Consider the following 26,203-nt stretch of genomic DNA (forward strand, 5'->3'; position numbering starts at 1 on the left):
GTTTTTTTTCTTATTTCGAGCGATACTGGTTACGGACACCGGCGGCGGCGGACAACTACGGCGCCAAAAACGGCCGGTGAAATGATCTCATAACAGCTTTCGCTGTAAAACAAGAAGATAGACACTTGGAATGCTTATTACTCAGACGAATGTGAGGTAGTACGAAGACAGAACCACGCGATAGAAATTGTGCGCTTGCGACACCTAGTATCATCGCACCTCACCGACACCAAGAATTGACAAATCTTGGAAGGTAACTTGAAGGGCAAAGGTGGAACCGCATGGCACAGTTTTTGGCGCAATTTACGCGCGTTTGGAGGGACACGCGTGTTTTTTGACGAACGCCTTCGCAAAATCGCGCTGTTGCGTCCCGAATGGCATGATATTATGCGCAACTCACGCATGGTCGGAGGGTCGCGCGCGTCATTTTGACGAACGCCATCTCAAAATCGCGCCGCCGCGTCTACCTACTCGAAAACGCCTCGTGCGGCGCGTCGCTCGCTCGTCCGACAAGCGGAGTTTAGGGTGCAGACGCATGTTTGCTTGGTTTCTTCCAGTGCTTCCAGACGGCGCTGACCTCCGCGCATTTCGAAGGAACAATTTGAATCCGGCGTAGGCTTTTGACGAAAACGTAGCAACCCGGCAAACACGGCTGCTGGAAAACGTTCATTACCATGAACTTTTTTCATTTGTCAGTCTAGTCAAGTATAGCTATTAAAAAAACATCGCTTATCTCGTTTGTGGCTGGTTCATCAGTATTGAATGTTTTCTAAAATCGTTGGAATTTCTAGTGTTCACCAGAAATAAAAAAAAAATTAACAATGATGTTTGACCCTAGAATTGTGCTCCAAAATTAACTTGCGCTGCTCCAAAAGACAAATTTCGGTGCTCCAAAGGTGCTCCAAAACAGCATTATGCCTGCTCCCTGAGCTGCTCCAAAACACTCAAGCCCGCTTCCACCCCTGCACATGCCTTGTGCAGTACGCATCCCACATACTACAAAAGTAGAAGATGGGCTAAGGCTGATGCCGTCAAATGAAGGTTTGAACAAGACCTGGATGCCGACTGCTGGGATTGCGACCATTATCCGCGTTGAAACACGTACACCCTTCGGGTTGTAGACTCCTGAAGCAGCAAGTCAGCATCAGCCACTGTCAAGGCTCGCAAACCAGAAACAGCAGAAGAGGCGGCAATTGCTCTCACCGCCGCCACGTGTACAGATGCTGCAGTCACCTTGACCGACACTCAGGTCACCTTTAGGAGCTTCTCGAGGAGCCGCATCTCAAACGATGCACTCGAGATCCTAAGATGATGAAGTACTCCTCTCCCAAACACTTGTGTAACGGGGATGCCATGATACAGTGGCCTAGAGTGAAATGAAATGGCCCATGCTGATACTCGCGAGCACGTCAGCTGGCTTTCTGTCTCCCTGCACGATATCTGGTGCAATACAGAAGAGACAGAAGCCACACCCACTAACTATTCAGTGATACAACACTACAGATTAGGGTGCTGGGTTTACCCTCCATTACACCCAAAACTTGGCAGAGAAGGGAGACACTTACAAAGCACAGCTTTACTTCTGCTTGCTCTGCAACATAGCCGACCAACATGGCAGACTTGATCCTGGTATGATCGTGGCACGACAACAGCGAAAGGCAACTAGATATGTTTGGAACTTGGTGCCACATGCAAATAAACATTGCGTAGTCGAGGCGTGGGACGCCTAGCTCGACCTTCAAGCACTTGGAAGGCCGACAACTCGTCACCATTACCAAGAAGGTAGCCAAAGCCAAAGGCTTCCGTGAACAAAGAGCCCTCCCACATCAGGGTGACGCCAAGCCTCACTTGGGGCAACAGTTTCAATCAATAAGTTATTTATCTTTCTCTCGCCTATGGCAGCACTGGCTATGCCTATTTTGTTGTTTGCCTCATGATTCCCACAGACACCTTACGTTTGTAGGAAGTTGAGTATCTTAGAATAGATTCTGGCTTTTCAAGGAGCACTCTGTAGCATATTTGTAGCTGCGAGATTGTTTTTTTTTCTTATTTTTGTCATGCTTGGGTTTGCCTGCACATTTTTCTTTGTTCTCCGTCTGTGCAGAGATCGCGGCACTACAGCCTGTCCTGATACACCACAGCTTCTTGGAGGAGTTGGTCTTCTGGATGGTCAAGTTTGAGTTCCCGCAGAAGCTGGTGTGCTTCCTGCTCAACATGCTACCTGACATTAACTACAAGGTACGTTGCCCTCTCTTGTTTAGTCTCTTTTGTTTCAATGGAAACAACAGGTAGAAAAGATTCTCCCTTGTGAGCCAGGGGTTGCTGTATAGCGCACTTGCTATAAGGCTGCAACTCACCCGCTGTGGTAGTTGATGCTCCAGGACACTGGTTCGATTCCTGATTATAACTGTCATTTTAACAGTTATAAAGAAAAACAAAACAGCAGAGCCCTTGTTTGGCCAAAATATTCTCTGAAGAAGTGTCTGTATATACAGACAACTAGCCGACAAAATGACATAGAATCTCGAGAAAATAACATCTGAAAGCACTGAGTTTCACTCGCACTTCTTTCTGTTGTGTGTCGTAAGCTGCACTTGGAAATTATAATCAGTGCTACTTAGCCAATGAACAGCCGTTGGCCTGTCACTGTTGTGTTTGTGTATTCTCATGTCGTCTGTAGTTCCTGTGGCGTCTCCATATCAACGATTGCTAACCACAGTGCCTTTTACTAGCCAACTCTGTTCATTACCTGTACTCCAAAACCATGCAGGAGGCATTCACGCAGACCTTTGTGCAACACTACAGCCGCATCAGCTACATGCTGACGCAGTCGACAGACTCCGAGACCCTGTCCAACCGGGTGGTGCACGTGAGCGTGCAGCTGTTCTCCAACGAGGCACTGTCGCTGCGCATGACGCGCCGGGCCCACCTGTTGCACATCATGGTGATCAGCCTGCGCGCCATGATGTCCCTCATCCTGCAGCCCAGCACCCTGCAAGAGGGCGAGCGCAACTTCCACTACGTGGTGAACTGCGGCCACCGCATTGCTAAGGACCACTGCTACTGGCCTCTGGTGAGCGACCTCAACAACATCCTCACCCACCGGCCGGTCGCCATGGAGTTCCTCGGCGACACTCGCCTCCTCGACATGTGGTTCTCTCTGCTTTCCATGTTTCAAGGCAAGTTAATTTTAGGCCTTTGCAGATAGGTATTACCTACAGGCAGTGATTAATCTCCCTGTGCTCAAGGAGGCGGGGGCACCAACATACTACTTGGCTACTTGTGTACATTGGGGGAGGGAATAGATAGGCATGTGTTCCTGTATTGCTGGACACCAACCAAGGAGCCCGGGGGGGTGGTTAAATATTGATATCTGGCATGTGTTAAGACGAAAAATTTCTGTGCAGTCAATTCGTGAGGCAATAAACTCCTAATTTATTCGATAATTACTTGAAAAAGTAGTTGAGGACCCCTTTAAGGAGTTTTCTCAGAACATAGTGTGTGGGTATAAATACTCAGGGCAGCAAACCTTGAATCGGATATGTATGCAGTTCGGCTGGTGCGATACAGTCCTCCGTGTGGCTGCCACTGTGGCATTTGTTCAGTTTACGAGCACTGGTGCATGCAATTCTAACATTTCGTCTTTACGTGTATGCGATGACTAGTGTCTTTGCGAGTTAATTTTCACATTGCTGCCATGGCAATAGCCACATATGCATTTGTGGGCACAGTGAAAATGCCTGTGTACTTAATGTGATGAGGTGCACATGAAACCAATTGGAGATCCCTGAATTATTCTGGGTTAAGGAAGCCCTCCAGAAATGTCCATCATAGCTTTTGTGGTGTTTTCATTTCTGATCCGGTTCAAAAGTGTCTGTTTGTTGCCCTGTGATAATTTAATGCTCACTTACAGAGAGTGATGTCCTGTCACTAGGAGGACAATTTACAGGACTTGTAGCTCTGACTGCTCTTATATTCTGCCTAACTTCCCCATTTCCTGACTGTTGCTATGTGTGTGTACTCCTTGGAGGTAAAATAAGTAAAGTGTCAATGATTGCGCCCCTAGTTCGATCTGCTCGGTAGCACTGACGCTGTACCATCTTGCAAGTGCGAGCTGCATTTGGACCCGAGTGCTCTGAAGGGGCAGGCTTTCATTGCGATAGCAATTATATGGACACTCTAGGTGCATTTGTGTCATCGCCGTGATGTTCTGTATAAAGTCCAAATTGGTAACATCACCTCGTGCATCGTATGTTCTGTGTACAAGTGGAAGTGTGTGAGGGCTGCCGCCACTCGCGGCTCATGCAGAGATGAAACATGAAGGTGCAGAGTTGCGCGAAGGTGCATGGAGGGATGCCGGAGGGATGGCTGCGTCACTTCATCCGGAATTGCGAGCTTGGATCAAATGGACGTGGTTGCGTGCTCATACCTTAGCTCGGGCTGTGCTTTCGCCACTTTGCGTTGAAGTGATAGACAACATCAAGGTAGCTTCGCTCGCCGCAGCGACCGTGTTTCCTTACGCCAGCTTTTTGTTTAGTTATACGCCGGGTCTCATGTAAAGAAGTTAGCTGCTAGCCTTACTTTGTATAACATTCTAGCATGTTGCTATCGCATGTATAACTTCGCCCTTGCGGCAGAACTGTGACTTTTTTGGTACTACCCGGATTGCAGCTGATTGTTCACCGTTCTGCCTTGCCTTGTTCTTCCCCCACACTTTATGAAACAGGCATGAACGTCAACCAGCGAGAGCTGACGCAGCACGTGGAGTTCGAGCCCAACACGTACTATGCAGCCTTCTCTGCCGAGCTGGAGGCTTCGGCCACACCCCTCTGGGCTCTCATCTCGCACCTCAAAAATGAGGTGCGTACCGTTTTTCCTTTAATCTTTTAAACCTGAGGTGGTATGCACATTGCTCACTGCAAGCTGAGAGTGTGCCTGACTTTGTGTCATCTATTTCACTTTTTTTTTTCGCTTAATTTTTTGTCAGTTGAAACAACAGATAATTAAAGCAAGTTATTCATTTCTTGCCAAGGTGAATTAGATAAAGTGTCACTACAGTAGAGCGCTCTGATGCTTTGTGAAATAGTTCGTGAAATGCGGATTGGCCCTGTATGTTGATTTGGAAAGCCTTTGTTTTTTCTTCAAGGTTATGACCTTCGACATCTCTCCTATTAAGGAGATGTCAAGAAGAAACGTAATTTAAGCTGTGTTAGTGAATCTCGCTCCCACGATACAAGATAAGTCTGACTGTGAGAACACACTGTGTTAGCTCAGTGCCAATGCGTTGTGCTGCTTAGTTCAGGTTTGCATGTTTGACGTCAGCCGAAGTGGTACATTTAGATGAGGGCGAAAGGCAAAGCCACCTCTGTAATTCTAAATTTAGGTGCACGTTAAAAAGCCCCAGGGGTCGAAATTAGTCTAGAGCCTCTCACTGTGGCATGCCTCATAATCATATTGTCATTTAATTAGTATATATATTTTAATTAATCAATATAATTAACAACCTCCCTTACTGTGAGACGGTTTAGTATCGTTGTGCAAAAGTATTATTTCATTATCCGCACATGCGGATGCCGGCCCATGTTTCTAGTGTACATTTTACACGTTATTGTTGCGTAGACAAGCCGATTTGTACACCCCCTTGAAACATTACCACACTTATGGGATACTAAAAAAAATGAAGTTTAATTGTAGTGATAAATTATTCTACTGTAGTACCACAAAATATACACTTTTTGTGCCACAGGAGGCTTTGTAAGCAAAAAAAAGATACAGTAAAAGCTCGTTAATTCGGATTTCACGGGACCGGAAAAAATGTCCGAATTAACCGAATGCCGAATTAACGAATGAACAGGAAAAACAACATTAAAATCAAGTTGGAGAAGCATACCTTTATTTGCTGAAGTATTTTGTAATGATCGTCTGCGTTTTCACGCAGATTCCGGCTTACATTACAATTTTTCTTAACTTTTCCAAATGGCCAACAGCGCGCAAACTCTCGGCAGTGCTCAGGCAAACGCCCTCAATATCAAAAGCGCCTCCGAGACTTCCCGTGAGGTGCGATGAGGTCGCGACATCATTAATAATTCCTTGATCGGGCAGGAGACCAGTCGTGGCGACACAATCATCAATCGCGATGTAGTCCTGAAGGGTCATATCTGTGGGAAGGACAGCATCGAAGGTCGGGCAGTCACCGTCGGTGGACTCGGCTGACACCTCGTCGATGCCACCGTCGGCTACTGCCGCATGCTCGGGCCTCACATGTAAACACGGTCACGACGGCAAAAAACATGAACTCCGCAAGAAGAGACGGTGCCGACATAACACAAGGAAAAATGGCGTCGGAGGCGCATTGAAGCAAAGAAAGAAGACGCCGACGTTCGGTGACGCTGCTATCGCCCCAACTAGTTGATGATGATGGCGATGCCACTCAAGTTTCGGTTTCGCCCCAGTGGTGCCAGCGCTGCTTTACCACACATTTGTGTAGCGGCAGCCGTCAGAATTTGTCCGAATTAAGCGGTGCGGAGCCCAATTCTGACGAATTAACGAAGGTTTGGTCCCATAGATTAACATGCACTTTGGCCGGGACCAATAGAGCCGTCCGAATTATCCGAATTTCCGAATTAAGGGGTGTCGAATTAACGAGCTTTTACTGTACAAGGATAAAAATCATGAAAGAACGGGTACCAGTGCTGCCTTGGAAGTTTGTGCATCAGTGACAGTGTGAAGACTTAGATTTTGATGACATTATTTGCGCATACTATTCATTCTCTAATATTTTTAATAATTAACATGTACTACATAGTACTCTAATACGGCCAAAGAATTGACTTTGAAAGGTTGAAAAATCCGTCTTAGCCACTACAGACTACAGAATTCAGCTTTGAAATCGGTAATTTCACAGTGACATCATATCAGTGATGAAAGTTTCAGCATGTAAAAAAAAATACCTTTATTTTCCCTCTTAATAATCAACCTGTTGCCATGAAATTAATTAAATAAAGTTTTGAAATAATACTTCATTAATGTGTACTTAGGTAGTGAACTTTTGAGGGTTGTTACTGTGCTTCTTCTGGCTATCCAAGATATGGTCCAGCACGCTGACAGACGATTTCACTCCTTTTGGCAGGAAACCTTGCCTCTGTCTAAGAATGTCCTCGAAAGGTGTCTGACAGCACTAGAGGATTTCTTTGACAGCATTGGCTTCAAGAAGGACGACACGGTAAGTTCCCAAAGGGCATCTGGGGCTTTGGGCAGCGATCATTTGGTTTTTTAATGGTGCCTTTGGCTGGGCAAGCATAAATTCCAAAGTCGTGGCCGCATTGTGATCTGTCTTATCTGTACCAATTCTTTCTCTTTTTGTTGGTGCTGCACTCTTAATTCTTTGGGAGGCCTCGGCCGCATTATGATCTATCTGATTATATTTAAGTAATTTTTTTTAGTATTGTCTTCGGTACTCTTTTTTCTTTTTTTTTTGCCAGAGCTTGTGGAGTTTCTCTGCTCAAGGAACAGAGGAAGAAGAGAATGGTAGTGCTAACAAATAAAAGGGCATTTATTGCATTTTCCATTCTAAGTCAACTAGCCGAATGCGACCGACACAGCATGCGAATGTTGGGTGGTTGAAGTTCAACTTCTCATGCGTGGGTATCGAGCCAGTAATGTTTGCCCCTGCGAGAAACCCAAGACTGTGTTGTTCGTTCATGATGTCTCGTTAAAAGAGGCACATTTGAGGAAGTTGTAAAGCATCCGCTGAAATTTACCGTGAAGGTCCCCAACGAAAGCGTGAAGTCAGTGCGCGACGCTCAACATCAGCCAGAGAACAGGAAATTAGTTCCTCATGTGCCTGCCTAACCTCGCTTCCAGGTGGCGCCGCTGTGGGAACACAGGTGCCATTTTTTGCATTATCGCGCAACGGCACCGAGGTTGGTGTGGAACGCGCTATGAGGAGAATCTGGCTTACAGGAGACTAAGAGCCATGTGCTGGAAATAACTTATCAGAGGATGCTGCAGTTTTGAAAAACAATCTCCACAAGCTACTCTTAATTCTGGTAGTTAATGCAGCCATAGGCTTCAGTCTATCGAAGGTGTAGGAAGTGATTGTGGTTATTGCGAGTGAGATTTTTCAGGACTGTGATAATGGCTGGCTAACCATTCTTTGTTGTTCCACTCCTGCATCTCCGTGTTTTACACCTCTGATCTGAGATGCGTGACTGCAACTTTATTTTTTTGCCTGAGCACCATTTCTACAAGTGTGCTCTTGTACAAGTGCTGTTGTACAAGTGAGCACCATATCTCCTTTTCTACGAGTGTGCTCTTTATTGTCTCCTGCACTTTGTGGAGTTTTATTTCGCGAATGTTCCATCGATTCTTTTCTTGCTTCAGCCCAACCCGTACCAGGTGTCATTCCACTTGCCCCTGCACCGGTACTACGCGGTGTTCTTGTGCCAGGCAGTGACGAGGCAAGGGGCCACACTAGTCGAGCTTTTGCCAGACACGGACGTCCTGATGACCCTGATGGCACACCCTCTACAGGCCATGGTACACTTGTAGTTCTTCATTGCTTCCACCTGTTATGTATCTAGCTTACACCCTCATCCATCTTCTGTCGCACGAAGTTCGTGATAGTATGTTTGTATGAATTGTGACTTACTGTATAAGCATAAGTCACAAGGCTCATGCCCTTGGGGAAATACTGGCGCGAATTTCGCGGAAATGAATTTCACACTCGTGGTGTGAACCTCAAACTGTGTCTGTTTTTTTTGCAGAAGTCAGCAGTTATACCATTCGTATTCAAAAGTATTTAAAAAATATTCAATACTGTTTGCATTTGGTTTTCATTATTTGTATTCACTTTGAAACTGAAAATTTGATATTTGCACATCCCTAAATAAAGGTCATAGTTTCACTTTGAATACCACGCCAAAATCCGGACACCTTAATGTCAGTGACAAATTTCAGCCTTTATTTCTTAGTCTTTTTGGCTCAATAACATTTCCTGAAAGTTGCCATGTTAAGGCCTCTGTTTTTAATAGAGCGCAACATTAATTAAATTTAATTTATAGATAATCAAGAAGATCTTACCATTATTACAACATAATGTAATTAATTTTTACTGATCAAGAATTATGCAGGCCTTAGCAGAACTATCAAAATATATAATGTCACGGCATGCCAGTACGGGAGCTTCAAGGGGGCGTTGTTATTTGTACTTTATTCTTGCACATCTTCTCGCTTATCAAGAGTCTTTTTGTGGCAAGAGTGGTGCTTTCGGCCTTGTGGTAGAGCTACCAGCATGAGAGAAATCATTTATCTTTCAATGTCAGTTGAACGACCCTACATATTGACTGAATTGATGCGCATTTGGTTCTTGACTGCTGACCCAAAGGTCGTGGGATCGAATCCTGGCCGCTGCAGCCGCATTTCTATGGAGGTCAAATGCCAGAGGCCTGTGTGCTTAGATATAGGTGCACATTAAAGAACTCGAGGAGGTCAAAATTTCGATAGCCCTCCACTGCGACGTCTGTCATAATGATGTCATGGTTTTGGGACGTAAAACCTCAACAATTATTATTTTTGCGCACATTTTGTTCTGCAGCGTTCACTTGAAAAACACCGCGACTCAACCAGTGCAACTGACTGACACGAAATGCCAACCTACCATCCATTGCAGACGGCGGTGCTTTCCTACTTGCAGGTGTCGTTCCACGAAATCCTGTGTGGCCTCTGGGCGCGCAATGGACTGCAGATCAAGGGGCAGGCCATGACGTACATTCAGTGCCATTTCTGCAACTCCATGGTGGATGCCGATCTCTTTCTGCTCCAGTTGTGTGCCACCCATCTTGATCCAGACTGGTTCATTTCCACAGTCTTCCAGAGGTGTGTGCGTGCTTGTGTGCAGTAGCATGTGAAGCAGTTAAGTCTTGAGACCCAACTGTGCATAGGGGCTTTGAATACAGCATTGAACTACGGCTAACACAATTTGGTTTTGAGTCGTGTGCAACAATTTTCCAACAGTAGCGCGCCATAGCCAACAAGGACCTGCCAACGTTGGTTCACTTTAATTGTACAAGAGCCCAGTGTATCGCTTTCCATGTGGTGCATTGGATACCTAGAGACTTTGCCACAAAGCCGATTTGTAGCACTTTTTAAAAGCTGCTCTGAAGTTCTAATTGAGGTTTCTTGAGAAAGCCAATCAATTCCTACTTACTGTACCAACTGTGGGCTATGTCAAATAATACGAGGGCGGTCCGATAAGTACTTAGCCTCACCGCGAGAGGGCGACGCTATCCCATGAGACATATACCGACGTTGAGTACGTTCTCTTAGAGGGACACATGCAAAGGTGCAGTCGAATCGGGCTCGCGGTTTTGTTTTGGCCGCTGCAGGAAGCAGGTGAATTTCGTGTGTCCGTTAAAAATGGAAAAAGAGCAATATCGGTCAGTGATTCGATTCTTGTTTTTGGAAGGGAAATCGCGCAGCGAGATCAAAGAGCGACTGGCTGCCGTCTACGGTGAGTCTTCTCCTTCGATGGCAACCGTCAAAAATTGGTTCAACGAGTTTAAACGTGGGTCGCACGTCGGTTTTTGATGAGCCTCGCCCAGGGGCCCCGCAAACGGCTACCACGGCCGATAACGTGGCAAAAATCCACGACCTCGTATTGGCAGACCGCCGACTGAAGGTGCGCGAGATAGCTGAGACAGTAGGCATCTCAAAAGACCGCGTGGGTCATATCCTTCATGAAACTTTGGGCATGAGAAAGCTGTCGGCGCGATGGGTGCCGCGTTTGCTCACTCTGGACAACAAGCGCGTCCGTGAGACCACTTCAGAGCAGTGTTTGAAGCTGTTTAAGCGTAATCCGAAGGAGTTCCTGCGTCGTTTTGTGACCGTCGACGAACATGGATCCACTGGTACACACCAGAGACCAAAGAACAGTCGAAACAGTGGACTGCACCCGGAGAACCTGCTCCGAAGAAGGCGAGGACTGTCGCATCGGCCGAAAGGTGATGGCCACCATTTTCTGGGATTCTCAAGGTGTGATCTTCGTCGACTACCTTGAGAAGGGCAAAACGGTGACAGGACCCTACTACGCCGAATTACTGGGCCGATTCGACGTCAAATTGCAGAAAAAACGGCCACATTTGGTGAAGAAAAAGGTGCTCTTCCACCATGACAACGCGCCAGCTCACACCAGCGCCGTCGCCACGGCAAGGTTGGTCGAACTGGGCTACGAAGTGGTGCCCCATCCAGCGTATTCTCCAGATTTGGCTCCGAGTGATTTCTTCTTGTTTCCCAACCTGAAAAATTCACTCGCCGGACAAAAATTTGAGTCGAATGAAGAAGTTATCGCCGCCACAGAAGCCTACTTTGCAGCTCAGGAGAAAACGTATTTTTCTGACGGGGTCAAAATGTTGGAGGATCGCTGGGTCAAGTGTATAGAGTTGAAAGGGGACTATGTTGAGAAATAAATCGACACCATTCCAAAACTTTCGTTTTTTCTTTTGAAGGCTAAGTACTTATCGGACCGCCCTCGTATGTTATTGTTTTTTTAAGGGCACGAGCACTGAGTGATACATTTTGCTATCTTCCGGACCACGTTGTCTAGCGCCAGTGGGAGTTGTCCGAAAACCCTGATAAAAATAAAAATGTACAGAAAAGGGGTGGAATGGGTTAAACTAAGGGTTGCATATGATAGAGTGGACATTAACTTATGTCATAAGTTAAAATTGCAGTCGTATAATCAGTAGAAATTACTGTAAGCAGCAATTACATCTCAGAGACTCATCAGAGTGGGCTCATTGCGGCACCTGATGGATCAGATCTCAATCTCGTGCTTCTTTCTGCGTGGGTTCGGCAGCGCGCAAAACACAATGTTAACCTAAGGGATACACCAGGGTACACAAACGCCGAAAATGTATGTAAAGTGATGGAATCGGTAAAGCTAACGGTTGTATATTATAGAGTGGACGTGGACATTAAGGTATCTCACAAGTTAAAATTGGAGTCATATAAATAGTAGAAATTAGTATGGACAGCAATTACATCTTAGAAACCCATTAGACAGGGCTCGCTATGCTAAAGGACCGCGAACATTTGGCGTGTTGACATCACATTCTTACCCAAGTTTACCCAAGAACCATTGAGAGTGCCACTCCCAGGCATCTAAGTCTTGTATTAGGCTCGCTTTAGGTTTCTTTTAGGGGTGTGCGAATATTAGAATTTTCGAACATTTTTCAAATAGTGTTTGCTATTCAATTCGATTCGCACCGAAATTTTACTATTCGAAGTATTCGAACTTCCAGAAAATAAATAAAACAGTTTATAATAATGGAAAATAAATATAAAGACGATAAATCGGCATGCAGCATGCTTGGTCTTTTGTTTTGGGGTGCCGACGTGCGAAACTGCTAGCCGCTTCCTCTGATGCTCCGAGCAGTCGCTGCGCGACGAGCTTGCCAGGGGGTCCTCTGCCAATGCGTAAAATGTGCATCCATGTTTCTGAGGAGCCAGCGGGCGATTCGTTGCTTGCGACGAAACACATTGCGGCTTCTTCGCTTTCGCATGTCCGCTAGCACGATGTTCTTGCCTGCAAAGTTTGGATTTGTCTCGTACATCGGCGCCATGAGCAGAGTCCAACAACTCGGTCGCGATGTGCGGGGCCACGGTACCCGATGTTTCAAAGTACGTCATGCTTGATCGCGAGTATGAATAAGAGTCGTCCCGCGATAGTCTTCGTCACGAGGTGCGAAATGCTGATAAGCAGAACAGTTTGTCCGAGATGCAAGTCTGCGATGTTCGCGACAAGCATGGTGCACTGTCATAATCTGATTATTGAGGTTCCGCTTGCAGCTGCCGAACTAAAGTGTAATTATATTCTAAGTGATCATCAACCCGTGAACACAGAACATACAAACACAGAACATACAAGTAGCGCGAGTGTCGAAAACCGTGACATCACGACGTGCAAGCCGCAGACGATGCTATGTCGGAGCGAGGATCAGACCAGTGGCGAGGCGTGCTGGAGCAACATGGCGGATGCAGCCAATCGAAGACTACGAAGTGAACTTCAAACATTTGCTTTTTATATGCTTTTTTTTCTGAATGGAGGGCCTAGGTGAAGCGGGAAATTTGAAGACTGAGAAATGCTCTTTCTGACAAGCCCAAGATGGAGGCGCCCGGTTGCGCCGTTGTGGAGCTATAATTTTTTTTTAAACGCAGTTTTTTTTTTTGCGATTTCCGTAGTAATTTTCGTCACCTCGGCAAGCACAACAAATTTTTTACTGCACTTCTACGTAGTTCTCAGTGACGATATTTTGGAATAAAAAAAAGGACTACAGAAACTGAAGATAGATTTTTGAAAATAGATTTTTTAAAAATTTTTCACGATACGAAAGCCGCATCTCCCCTTAGGAATAAATCTGCTCTTGTAATTGTTCCTGTCTTGTAAGAACATACTTCGGGATTCTCTGCAACTTCTTTCTGTAATTTCGCTTCGAAGTATTCGAAAAATACTTGATAAATATTAGAAAATTATTCGAAAAGTATTCGATTCGCACTCAATCTTTATTATTCGAATTCACTTCGCACCCAAAATTTTGCTATTCGCACAGCTCTAGTTTCTTTGTGTGAATGCATTGTCTTTGATCAGAACTTGTTTACCTAATGTGCAGTGGTATGTGGGTCTTCTGGGGTTAATCTCATTGCTGGTGCACTGTGCGGTGAGAGGTGTGATGCATATCTTAATTTTCAGCATAATCGAGGCACCTTGAGTAGTGAAAGCAAGCACCTTGTTCAAGGGGCTCAGAGGGATTGGCAGAAAGTGGAAGGTATTTCTATCATTATATCCTGCACCTAATCTTCCAATTGAAAACAGGAGAAAAGACGGGCAGATCCAATGGGTTTGAGGAATCTCAACGACGTCAAGCTTGTTTGTGCGAGGCACCAGCATTGGCCAATGACAGGGGCTCATTCTCATTACCTGTAGCTGTCGGATTTCTGCATCGCGAGGATGAAGGCAACGCATGGTGCTCATCGAAGGGAGAATGCTTACATGAATGTTGAAATCTGTTTTTCATCAGCGTCTTTCAGCATTTAAGCACACGACGCATGCACTTATTTAGCGCCTCGGGGTCTCCTAAAATACGCAATAACAAAACTTCCAGTTCGTTTCAGTGCTTACATGCAATGACTGCATTTGTGGTTTTTAGCATCGGTGGTTGGCTCATGTCAATGGGGGGCTAGCAACGTAAACTTAGCTGCTTCAACGTGACATCCACTGCCTCAGCCATCACAATTACAAGCCTGACTCTTTGGCAGCAAGCCAGGAGAACCCGAATGAAAAACTAAGCTTAGGGGTGGTAATTATCACAAGAAAGAATGCTGAGCATGGGTTGTGCCCGGATGTTATGATTTGTTAAGACAACTGAAAGTCCTGCTCTTTTGCTTTTTTTCGCCAAATGTTCTACCTAGGGGTTAGTGGACTGCAACACAATTTCGAAGCATTTACACAGTCATTCTGAGCATTTTACACAGTCTAAAGTTTCACTGAAGTGGACCTCTAGTGTACCAGTCTAGCCTCGTTTGACATTCATACTTTCCCTCTTCATATTTCCGTAAGCTCTTACTATTTTACGTGTAGTGACTTCGCAGAAGCAAGAAACTGCTAGGGGTAGCGATAATATTTGGCCTGTTCTCTTCTAGGCCAATGCTGTGCGTGTCAAACTCAAAAGCCGGAAGCCACTCACCCGAACGTTTCTGCTCCCCTTCTTCCGATCAGGTTCCACGTGTGGGAGTGGCTGTCGCTGTCGCCCAATCGGACCAACTCCTTTCTGGAGCCGGACAAGGTGCTGCCCATGCTGGAGGCCGCGCTCACCTTTCTCGCCATGCTCTTCAGCGTCCGCACCAACCTGGGTGCGAACACCATCACTGCTGCTTCTTGTTCTCTCGCTGTGTGTGGAAATCTTGTGGTGGTGTGGCAAAATTTCATGCCTTGATATTTGAGTTATCAGTTAAAAGGACACCAGAAAAAAAACTTTCTCATAATAGTAAATTTTAGGTTCGAAGCAAATTTGAAGCGAATAGTGATTTGATCGAATAATTTCGAATCAAATTCAAATAGTATCATGTCACATGTTATAAAGAAAAATGAGCATATTTGTCATGACCCAACTAACCTGCACAATATTTCTTTTTAATTGAAATAAGGCATGTGCAAATGTCCAACTTTGAATAGTAGCAGGATTTGACTTTCGGTAGAATGCAAGTGATAACCTGTAAAATAAGTTACGTTTTAAAATTTACTGTACTAATACCATACAAGCCAGTATAACAAGCTTTTAAATTTAAAAAATGATGGGATCGATGTAAGGGTAATTTGTTCATTTATCCTTGAAGTGGGGCTTCGTGGCAGTGCGGATTTTCTCTGGGAAGGTGTATTCACGGTATAGCACCCCTCCACTGCAGTGAAACCACCTTTACAGGGGGTTACATGCGGTTTATATATCGCATTTGTTCATATTGAATACTTCGAAATATAAAATAACTTAAATTCGTTTCGAATCGAATTCGAATACTGTAGTATTCGTCCGAATAATCGAACTGCTAGAATATTTGCACAAGCCTATGAAGTACTATTTCACAGTACCACAATCTGCACTCTTGCTGCGAGAAATTTTATAAGTGAGAAAACACGCAGAAAGAAAGTACAACTTGCTGGTGACGTTATCTTTGAGGTTCGTGCCCTAACTCGCCATGACGTCACTAGATTTTGGCGTCATCAGTTGGGGCTCACATGCTTCTTGTTTATTACTTCTTATTTATTTATTGAATACTGCTAACCTGAATTCCAGGGCTTGAGCAGGAGGGGGTTACAGTTTCGGTGCATGTGCACTCGAAAAACAAATGAGCACACATACAATCAAACGAAACTGAAAAAATGCGATTGGTGTGTCAAATATGGCACCGAATACAATAACATATTGGTAAAAATTAGTTACATCGCGTTCTAAGGAAGTCACAAGCTTAACATGGCAAGCTTCAGAAAATTTTATCGAGCCACGGTAAAAAAGTTCCCTGTAAATAAAAAAAAGGTCTGTAAAAAAATTCATTGTGGGTGTAATAAAACCTAGCATAAGCGTTTATGGTAACGGTCTGTGTTAGACTAAAGAATCGATCACTGCATGAGTGCAAAGGTATTCATACATAGTTATTGTCATACATTGGCAGATACTTACAGGTAGACCAACATTTGCTTTATACCAGCAGGTTTTGTTTGTATGTGAGACTTATGTGTTAAATTTGTGTGTTGCTACTTGCAGTATTCAGATGTGGCACTGGGCACAAGCTTTCACCCAGACTGCGTCATAGCTGACGTGTAAATGGCAGCTTTTCATCGATGTGATTATAACAACATCGAGTGATTGCTGCTTGAAGGATTTCAGTGCTTGTTCACCGTTGCTGATGATAACACAACAGATGACAGAAGAGTCCTGTTGTGTGCTGCAGCGCCCTCTCTCACGAAGCGTGCACTTTTTACAGGCATGACTGAGGCAGAGGTGACGCGGCAGGAGATGGTGAGCCTGCTGTGCATGGGTGACCGCACGCACTCCCAGCTGATGGACCTGCTGCCCGAGAAGTGCGGCACCAGTGCCCACAGCCGGGACTTCGAGGCCTTCCTCGAGGAAGTAAGGGCTCTACAATCACATGCCACCACCGTGTGGTTGACGCTCGTGGCTGTAGGAACGTTGCGGTTTCAAACCCCGGTTGTCTGTTTTGGGCAAAACCTGTGCCAGCCTTCTACACCTCTGGGTTTATGGTGTCACCATCACGTTTTGTAAAAGGCGCTTGCTCATGGACGGACTGATGACAGATTCCACATAACACTGTACAGTATAGCGTATATAAAAATGTGGTGCCGCTATCCATGCAAGCAAGTAATTAATTGCAATTAGCATGCAATTAAATATCTAATTACTCCGCAATCAGTCAGGTTGAATTCTTGCACAAAAAGGATCAAATGTTAGGCTCAAAATGAATGCCCAGTTTATTTTTTGGTTGTATTCATTTCGAGCAAACAAAAATAATAGTCTTGACGTTGGTCCTGAAGCATGGCACGTCGAACGATCATGGAACATGGTAGTGTCCCCAGCAAAGCGATCCTCTGAAGCAATACGTGGCCCAATGAAGTTAAATGAGCGCTAGTTGTCCACTCGGGAAGCCCGTACAAATGTGCACACTGCATTCTAAGCTCTTTGAAGAAACACACGGTGTGCGACATACTGCCGCAGAAGGGGATATGGTATGTAGAGGCAGGCTTGAAAACATGGACATGGAAACATGGAAACATGGAAAACAAGAAAGACAATGGAAGCACTGCTGTCTACGTTGTTCGTTTGGTGTTGTCCTTCTCATTTGAAGGTTCCTTCCTTTATGTTCTGTTAACTGTGAACAAGGTGGTGAATTGCCATGTATAGACGAGGGTGAACTTACCGTAGATGCGTGTCAACTGAAAAAGCACTAATTTACTCAGCTAGAAGAATAACACAACTGTTAGGGCATATAGTATCTTAGAGAAGTGAACCGCAAAGTGCTTTGACTTAAAACACATTTTTTTCCAGGTTCCACTCTTGAAAAAATCAAAACGTATGATCCACGGGACAGCGACATTTTTGTGCCTTCTGTACAGCATATTGTGTGCTGGCTCCAGATGATGAGGCAGCTGAAGCTACGATGCTTGTTGTAGGCTTTGGGTGCATATTAAAAAAATGTCATAATTAATCATTAGGTTACCACGACAACATACCTCATAGATGAGCATTGATGTGAGTCATCTCATCCTCTGCACCCAGGTGGCGCTGTACAAGCAACCAAACTTTGAGGCCGGTGGCAACCTGCTGCAGGGAATGTACGTGCCTCGAGGATCAGTGTGGGAGCGGGAGTACGATCCTGTGCACGTCCTGCTGCGTGCTGTGCATCGCAAGGACTATCAGGCATCCATGGACCGATACACCCACTTGTGAGTGAGCATTTCCCACTTGTTGAAAGTTCCGTGTTGGCACAGCACATGGCAGTTGATTGCGTAAAGCATTTCCAGACTTGCTTCCGACACTGTATTTTCTTGCGTATAACCTGCCCTGCAGATAAACCCGACTACAGTCTCTGGAAAAAAAAAAATAAATCCACACATATTGCCATGAAGCTGCCTTTCTTGCGTTACCAACTCATGCATTGAAATTCGTGTATAACCTGCAGCCCTCCCTACTTTAGCTCCGAATTTTCTGTGTATATTGTGTGGGTTATGCGCGAGAAAATACGGTAATTGTCCTTTATAGGCTTTCATTTCAAATGAAGCTGCATAGCTCCTTTAATGTTATTATCTCATCAGACCAGAAATGTTAGCAATTTTCTTTCCCTCTTGTTCATCCTTCAGACTTAGTGTATTTGATCACAAGTTTATAGCGCCGCTTCCGCAACTTGCGAACATTAAACTTGCATAGTCACTTCCACCATTGTGTAGTGGGATACGCATTGCTGTGACATGCTTCAGTCACAGCTGTCCACTGATGTCTACATGTTGCCACTGCCCTTCGTCACAGTGCATTCAAATGCTGTAATTTGATGTGAAGATATCTTGAACCAAAAGTGCATCGGCCTGAGTGTTTTCTGAAATCATCTGGCTTCCCCCTCTTTACGAAATGGGATGCACTTAAAGCATTTGAAAATAAATCTGGGATATTTCGCAATGACTGCACCATTCAGCAACTTTGTTAAATTTAAGAATGAGTTTGTGCAGAGCAGAAGAACCACTGCTACAAAGTTCTCTTTTGAATCTCTCCTTGTTGCAGCAATCCACAAAAGCTCGGGGCAGCAGCACGCATGTTTTGCTTTTGCTTAATGCTCGCATGACATCTCCACGCTAGGTCATGTAATATCATCCACCTGCTACGTAGTAACACCTCTCTTCAAGAAGATGCACTGTACAGGTTAGAATACTCGGTACAAATAACGAGAAGGCAGGACGAAGAACTTGTAGCGATGTTTTAATATGTTTACTGAATATTGCATCCTCAAAAGTCATTATACAGTAGACTCTTTGTAAACGGAAATCTCTTAAACGAAACTGCTGCTTAAACAGAAAAATTGCACCTAATATAATTGGTTTCGTACTTGGATTCTGCACCCGTGACCATCCTCAGTAAACGGAACTCCTGTTAAATGGAACACATTTTCCTGGTCCCTTCAGGTTCTGTTTAAGGGGGGAGGCTACCCCGGAGACCGAACTTTTTTATTTCTTGAGATACCTTGATGAAACTTTCAGGGTATGTTCACTACACTAAAACTTGCGAAACTGCAAAGTTTCATGAAATTGTGTGGATCAGTTCCCGAGTTACTGAGGTCTAACTGGGAGGTTCACATGTGTGCCTGAGGAAGAGCCGGGAGAAATCCCAGGACATAGTAGAAAGCTGAAATTCTTTGTGGTCATCCCTGGATAGATATCCTAGGGTGCTACAAAGCCCTTTTTTTTAATTTCCCCTCCAAAAATATTTTATGCAACTTTGAATTTGATGTAGCCCACAATGACGAGATTTATCAAATTTTAATTGTTTGTTATCAATTATCAGCACCAGTTTTTAAAAAAAGCAGCTTGTTACACCCTGGACAGATCATCGAGGAACAGAATAAAAAAAACTGCACGCAAATCTGATGAGCAGTTCTTGAGAAATCGCTTTCCTCAGCACCACAACTAGCTAAAAAATCCATTCTGAAAAAACGGGCTTTGAAAGTTCAGTACATGTGTTTTCTCAAAAAGCTCCTGCAGAGTAGCTTGAAGTGTCTTTGTGCACTCTTTGCCTCTTTTGTCTTCCCTCCATCTTCTCTAGGTGTCGTTTTGAATTTTTTTTACGCGTAAAGCATTTTTTTCACGAGCTCGCTGGACGGCCAGGTGACCTGGTTGAAGTCCAATGGAGTCCGATATCACTTGGGTTGCTTTGCAGCACCGCTTCGTGTAGTGCTGTTCTTCGGCATCAGGGACCACAAAATAGAGTGGAATGACTGATGCATTTTGTGTCTCCAGTTCAGCGCGAGCCGCGTCACGACGTTTCGCATTCGCATCGATTTCTTCCTTCGTAGGAAACGCGTCCGCAGATGGAGCGACGGTCCACTCACGCTCGATGGCACCGATTCCGACGAAGTGCTGGGTCCGGCGATCTCAGAAACACTCGGCGCGACGGTGTTACGCTCGATGGCACCGATTCCGACGAAGTGCTGGGTCCGGCGATCTCAGAAACACTCGGTGTCACGCTCGATGGCACCGATACGGAGCACGTGCCGCGTGCGGCGATCTCGGAAACACTCGGTGCATTTGCGGCTCCAGCCACACTCGATGTGTCGGATTCTCGACTGGCGACAGCCTACAGCACAGTTCCGCCGCTGCAAGCGTCTACGCAGTCGGCACCCGTAGCAGAATCGCGGAATTTCGATGCTCGTACAAGCCGCATAGCGTGCCTATCCAGGCGTACGGTGCAGAGAACAACGAGACGAGCGCGCTGGACGCGCCATCGACGGGAGCGACCGCCCCCGCTGCTGCGCAGCAGCCAATGGCGGGCGCGCTTTCTCCTGCGAGATATGAATGCGCTGCTCTAGCCAATCAGCGCTCCGCATCGCATCGCGGGAAAACGCCAATAGCGTCTCAACCGTGCCACCGACGCCATTTTGCAAGGCGGCAAACGAGAGAGAAAGAATTCACGGTCAAAACAACACCAAGATGGCGCGAGACGACCGCATGGTCTGGGAATGGCGCGCGCGCGAAGTTTGGTTTGATATTGCGATTTGCGCGTGTTTTGGACGCCGCGGCGGCCTCGAAAATAGCACTTTTTTTCCACTTTGCGGTTGAATTAGATGCTGATAATTACAGAATAGGTAGTTTATGAGACATACAACCCAAAAATGTGGTTTTTCAAAAATCGACTTTTTCGCGATTTTTCGGTTTTCAAGGGCCGCGTCCCCCCTTAACGAGAGTCCACTGTATTCGCAGATGGGATTTCATGTTGCCTTCGGTATTGAATAGCATCCTGAAAGTTGTGCACTTGCTTTGATGTTGATTGCATTCACGGTGTTTAAATGTTATTTGGAAGTTGTACGTTTGGACTCGGTCTTCTTGTGTGTAACACCCTTGCCTCATCACTGGGTGCTGGTGGCACCAGTGAGTGAGGATATCGAGGCAGTCGAAGTGAAGTGGCTTTGTTCTTGCAGCATGCGCCAAAATGGTCGGCTCAAGGGAAGTGCCACGCCTTGGCCCCCGTTCCGGCTGCCACGCAATGTGCACCCAGAGCTGGTGGACCCCCGCAAACTGCTGCAATGCAAGACTATGCAGGCTGCTCTGTTCATCATCCTGTTCAAGGTCAGCCTGCCATAGGTGGCCTCTCATGCCTTCTTTTTTTCTCCTGCTCTTGCATAACATACTGTATTTACTGGGACCTAACGTGCACCCTATAAATGTGCACCAGACCTAACATGCATCCAATAGGGGTGTACAACGTTGGAGCGAATAATTCTCGAAGACCTCACATGCGATGGTAGCAAAATAAGTTTCGTGATTTAAACTGATATTGTTGTGGTACAACAGAAAAAAACTTGGCGTGGCAATTCTATGGCACAGTTGCAGCAGGGCAGCACTCAAGGCTGTGGGTTTGAACATAAACATTTCAGTAGAGGTGAAATGCAAGAATATTTGTGCAAAAACTAGGGGTGTGCGAATATTCGAAATTTCGAATATTTTTTTAATAGTGTTTGCTATTCGATTCGATTCGCACTGGAATTTTACTATTCGAATTATTCGAACTTCCCAAAAACAAATACAGTCAACGTCTGATTGAAAGTGACCCCTTCAGATTTTCAATATGCTTCACCTCATTACACACTCGTATTGCGGCAAAGCTGCCTTTAAAGCTCCGTTACGGTCGAACTTTGCCAAGACACGGTCAACGTCCGATTGAAAGTGGTCCTTAGGTTTTCAATATGCTTCACCTCATCACACCCGGGTGTTGCGGCAAAGCTGCCTTTCAGACTCTGCTACGGTCGCAAATGTATTAACTCAAGAAAACGCTGGTTCCAACATGGAGATGAAAGATGTGTCAGCGGTGGGGGCTCAATTAATGCTGTTTTGGACCTGAAATTTGGGCAGGAAGTCCGAAAAATCGGAAGCCGAAGCTTACTAGCATCCAAAATTTCAGATGTTGTATATATACCTAGACGTCTACGAGGCAGATTTGGAACTCTGGACTTGAAGGGAGCACACCCTTGTCTGCCTCATCAGTTGGGCTTCCACAGAAGTTGAAAAGAGGCTGAGGAAATGGCATCTTTGCCTATCACGTGTAAAGTGTTGTCGGCAACACTTTGGTTGCACCAAATCATGTACATAAATAAAATTCGGCCTCTACATTGCCTCATTCTTGATAAGACAACTATGAAACACCACCCCGCCAGTGCTTCATCAACCTAGCGAAAAGAAACACTTTCATGTTGCTATCTCATAAAAATATGCTTAGGAATCCTCTCTAACTTTTTTTTCTGCATTTTCGCTTCGAAGTATTCGAAAAATATTCAATTCGATTCGCACTCACACTTCAATATTCGAATTCGCTTCGCACCCAAAATTTTGCTATTCGCACAGCTCTAGCAAAAACTTAAAAGGATTTCAGGCGGTGTAAATTAGTCTGGTGGACCCCGCAATCATAATGTGGTTTTTACACAAACACCTTTATGGCTAATTTCTCTGTCTCTGCCTTTCTGGTTTCTTCTTTTCTTCTTTTCTTTCACATAAAACACCAGAGCTTTCTTTATTTTAAATGCGGTTATCTGTTTTGGAAACAGATCTTAAAAACAGTTCTCAGAAACAAATCTGGCTTATGTAGCCTGTGGGCTTGTCAGCATTCAAGGCCAGTTGGTTCTTGGGCCTCACTGGTATCATTAGGCTGGCAAAAATTTCGGTGTATTGGATTTGTGTTCTGTATTTCAACCCCTGTCTTTTCTAGCGTTTTATACTTGTCACGTAATGCCACACTAACAAGATAGAAGGCCAACCCCTGTAAGCTTGTCGTTACATTGGCAGGTTGGGAGGCCATGAGATCGTTGCATTGTAGTGGGGCTTCTTGGTGTAGTAGTCATTGACTGGGAGTTACAAAGTCTGTTGCAGAGAGCTTATTAGTTTGCAGTTCCCATGAATCCTTGCACAATGTCTCTTCCTCAGGCGCTCAAAGACCCAGAGGTTCCGGAGCAGGTACTGGCGCTCGCTGTTTACCTGCTAGAGATGGCCCTGCAGTTTCATCCACACTCTGTGTCCCAGAAGGTGAGTGTGAAGCTGGTTTTGGCTGCGGTTTTGCACCATCCCATTCCACATACTGTTCTTCCTTTCTCATCTCGTTCCACCAAGTGGCCAGTCACAGCCATGGCTGTAGTCTCGTCCAAGCCATAGAGTTTCCTACAGTACTTAATAGAGAGAACACTGGCGCTAGTGTCTATGGGAGCTGCAACGCACGGCACTTCAGCTAGCATGGGAATGATGGGTAGTACACGGATTTCTCTAAACTTCGTTCTTTCGACTGCGTTTGGCACTGCGTCGCCTGCATCCGCTTTGTTGCAAAACGAAGTTCAGCAACAGTGAGCAGTTGCACTTCTAACTTTTTTAGGCTCACCAATTCAAATCTGGTCATGAAGTTCACAAAGATGCATTCTTTTATCCGAAAGAAAACCAAAACACAGCAATAAACAAAGCCACAAGTGCGTTCTAAGCCCGCAAGTACGAAGACTAGGCAAAACCGTGTACTACCCATCATTCCCATGGTGGCTGAACGATCACAGCGCCAGAATCCCCTCTAGTTAATTTTAGGAAACTCTATGGTCCAAGCCACATGAAATTCAGTGACAAAGAAGAAAAGAACAGAATGTGAAATTCATAGTGACAAAACACAGCCATTAAAGTAATCTTTTTTTTTTTTTACTGGTTCTCATCACAATCACTATCCTAAACCATACTGCTGTGTCAACAGTTACTGCTTAGCGAAGTAATGTTTTCTGCTTGTTTTTTGGAAAGGCCATCCAGTCACAGCCATCCGCTTGCTATTTGTAAAAACCGGGAACAAACAAGGCCAGTATCTTTTGTAAACCTTGAATAAAATTGAACACAGCGGACATTTATTTAGGGTACAGCTAACTATGTTTACAGAATCTGAATGCATCGCCATGCACAGATGGCTTACAAAAAAAAAGCAAAAAAAAGGAAAAAGAAGTATATTCAGGTTAGCGATTCATGGGCCGTTTTGTTCTGAATCTTTAATGCCAAGCTCGATGATTTGCCAGCTACAGCACAAACAATGCTAAAACTTGATGTCATTAGGGCACAATATCCCACATTTGTGAATTCCCTTCTCTTGTCACTTCCTAATTAGTGGTTTACCTGATGCGTATGCCTCTCCTTCACTTTCCATGTTTGCAACTAGCTTAATGTTTGGCTTCCCCGTACCTCACCCTAATTAGTGTACTGTTTGTAAGCTTATAGCCATCTAATAAACCGTCATGGTCATTTTATGTATATATGTCTACTGAGGTGATTCTTAGTCTGAGTTAATTCTTTTGGGCATATCTCTTGCACAAGAAGTCGGGGCTGCTTTTTGAAAGCTGGTTTTGGCACTTTCAGGAAAAAAATAACATGTTTCAAAGCCAATGCTTTAAATGGACACCTATAAGAAAGCACTAAATCACTTGAGGCTGATATATTATTCTTTGGGAGCTCTGTTGTAATATTTCATAATCATAGGATCATTGGAAAAAAAAGGAGGTGACAGTTACAGCTATGAATTTCACACCAAAACCTCAGCACCTGACACCCTGGCACCTAAATGTCAGTGTGACATCACGAATTTCGATTTCCTTTTTCATATTTTAGCCTTATTGGCCCAATAAAATCACCCTAATCTTGCCATGTTAAGTCTCTAGCCCTCTTAGAACAGAATGCGATCCATTTTCACTGAATAAAGAGTATGTAAGCCCTAGCAAATGGCGTAATAATCTGTCATCACGGCGACCAGATGTACTACGCGCTCAGTATCACCTACATCATGCGAGCGCGTGGCTGAGCGCTCTGCAAGGTTGTACAGTTGCGCCGATCATGGCATATTTTCGAGTTATCGGGAGAGAGTTTGGCTGTCCCTGCGAGCGCGCATCGCCTCCACTTGCTTTCACCCTCGCCCTCATTTTTGTCCTGCGGTGATATCAGCTTCGAAAATGATAACTTCAAGGGTGAAGGCAAGCAAGTGGGGGTGATGTGCGCTCGCACGAGCAGCTAAACTCTCTCCCGATAACTCGAAAATATGCCATGATCGGCGCCACTGTACAACCTTGCAGAGCGCGATAGTACCTGCATTTTCTTTTTGCGCGCTTTCTAACTTACCAAATGTCTTATCACAGCAGCGGTGGTGTGTTTGATATCGCAAAAGGGGTAGCTCACTGAGAAGGTAAACCTCTGTTACAGTAGACTCCTGTTAAACGAAAGCTGAAGGGACCAGGAAAATATGTTTCATTTAACAGGAGTTTCGTTTACTGAGAGATGAAAAGGGGTGCAGAATTCAAGCACAAAACCAATCATGTTAGAGGCAGTTGTTCCATTTAAGCAGCAGTTTCATTTAAGAGATTTTCGTTTATTGAGAGTCTACTGTAATTGAACTCTGGTTGATGCTATTGTTCTGTCAATTTGATCTCGGCCGACCTTGGCCAGTGCCCCATGCAATTCTGTGGGACCTAACTTTCACTGTTTGGATCCTGTAGTCAGCTTTTGCCAGATAGTTCGAAATTATCTGGCCAAGGTACACACGCCAGACCTCAATGGGGACTGCAGTAATGGTTCCAAAGCAGCACCGCCCAACTTCGTAGAAGTTAAGGAACAGTGAATGCGTCAATCACATGTCATCCCTCACCGAGATTGCCTATTTGGAACTGGCCCCAGCAAGATTTTAACACGTGAACTGTAGCTCGGATTAAATTATAGAGCATTCATCCGATCCTAACTTGTGCCTTTCATTTTCGAGAGAATTTGTCCGAAAATTTCTACAGGGTTCGTAGCGGTCCTTGAAACCCTTGAAAACCCTGGAATTTTAAGGGGAGACACTGCTCTTAAAAATGTTTTTTTATTTCTTGATCAATTTTGATGAAACTT

General features: G+C 45.0%; 1 protein-coding gene across 1 annotated transcript in view; it reads left to right on the forward strand.

Moving 5' to 3' along the window:
• Window positions 1–26,203, forward strand: part of LOC119385752 (E3 ubiquitin-protein ligase Ubr3-like) — a gene marked incomplete in the record, with an annotated part of 121,881 nt that overhangs the window by 27,010 nt on the left and 68,668 nt on the right. The window contains 11 exon segments of the mRNA XM_049414088.1: window positions 2,105–2,238; window positions 2,771–3,179; window positions 4,727–4,860; window positions 7,130–7,222; window positions 8,383–8,538; window positions 9,695–9,876; window positions 14,774–14,907; window positions 16,534–16,679; window positions 17,844–18,010; window positions 21,247–21,394; window positions 23,243–23,341. Of these exon segments, the coding sequence (XP_049270045.1) occupies window positions 2,105–2,238; window positions 2,771–3,179; window positions 4,727–4,860; window positions 7,130–7,222; window positions 8,383–8,538; window positions 9,695–9,876; window positions 14,774–14,907; window positions 16,534–16,679; window positions 17,844–18,010; window positions 21,247–21,394; window positions 23,243–23,341 (1,802 nt within the window).

Source organism: Rhipicephalus sanguineus, chromosome 3, assembly GCF_013339695.2.
Source record: "Rhipicephalus sanguineus isolate Rsan-2018 chromosome 3, BIME_Rsan_1.4, whole genome shotgun sequence".
NCBI classification, from domain to species: Eukaryota; Metazoa; Arthropoda; class Arachnida; order Ixodida; family Ixodidae; genus Rhipicephalus; species Rhipicephalus sanguineus.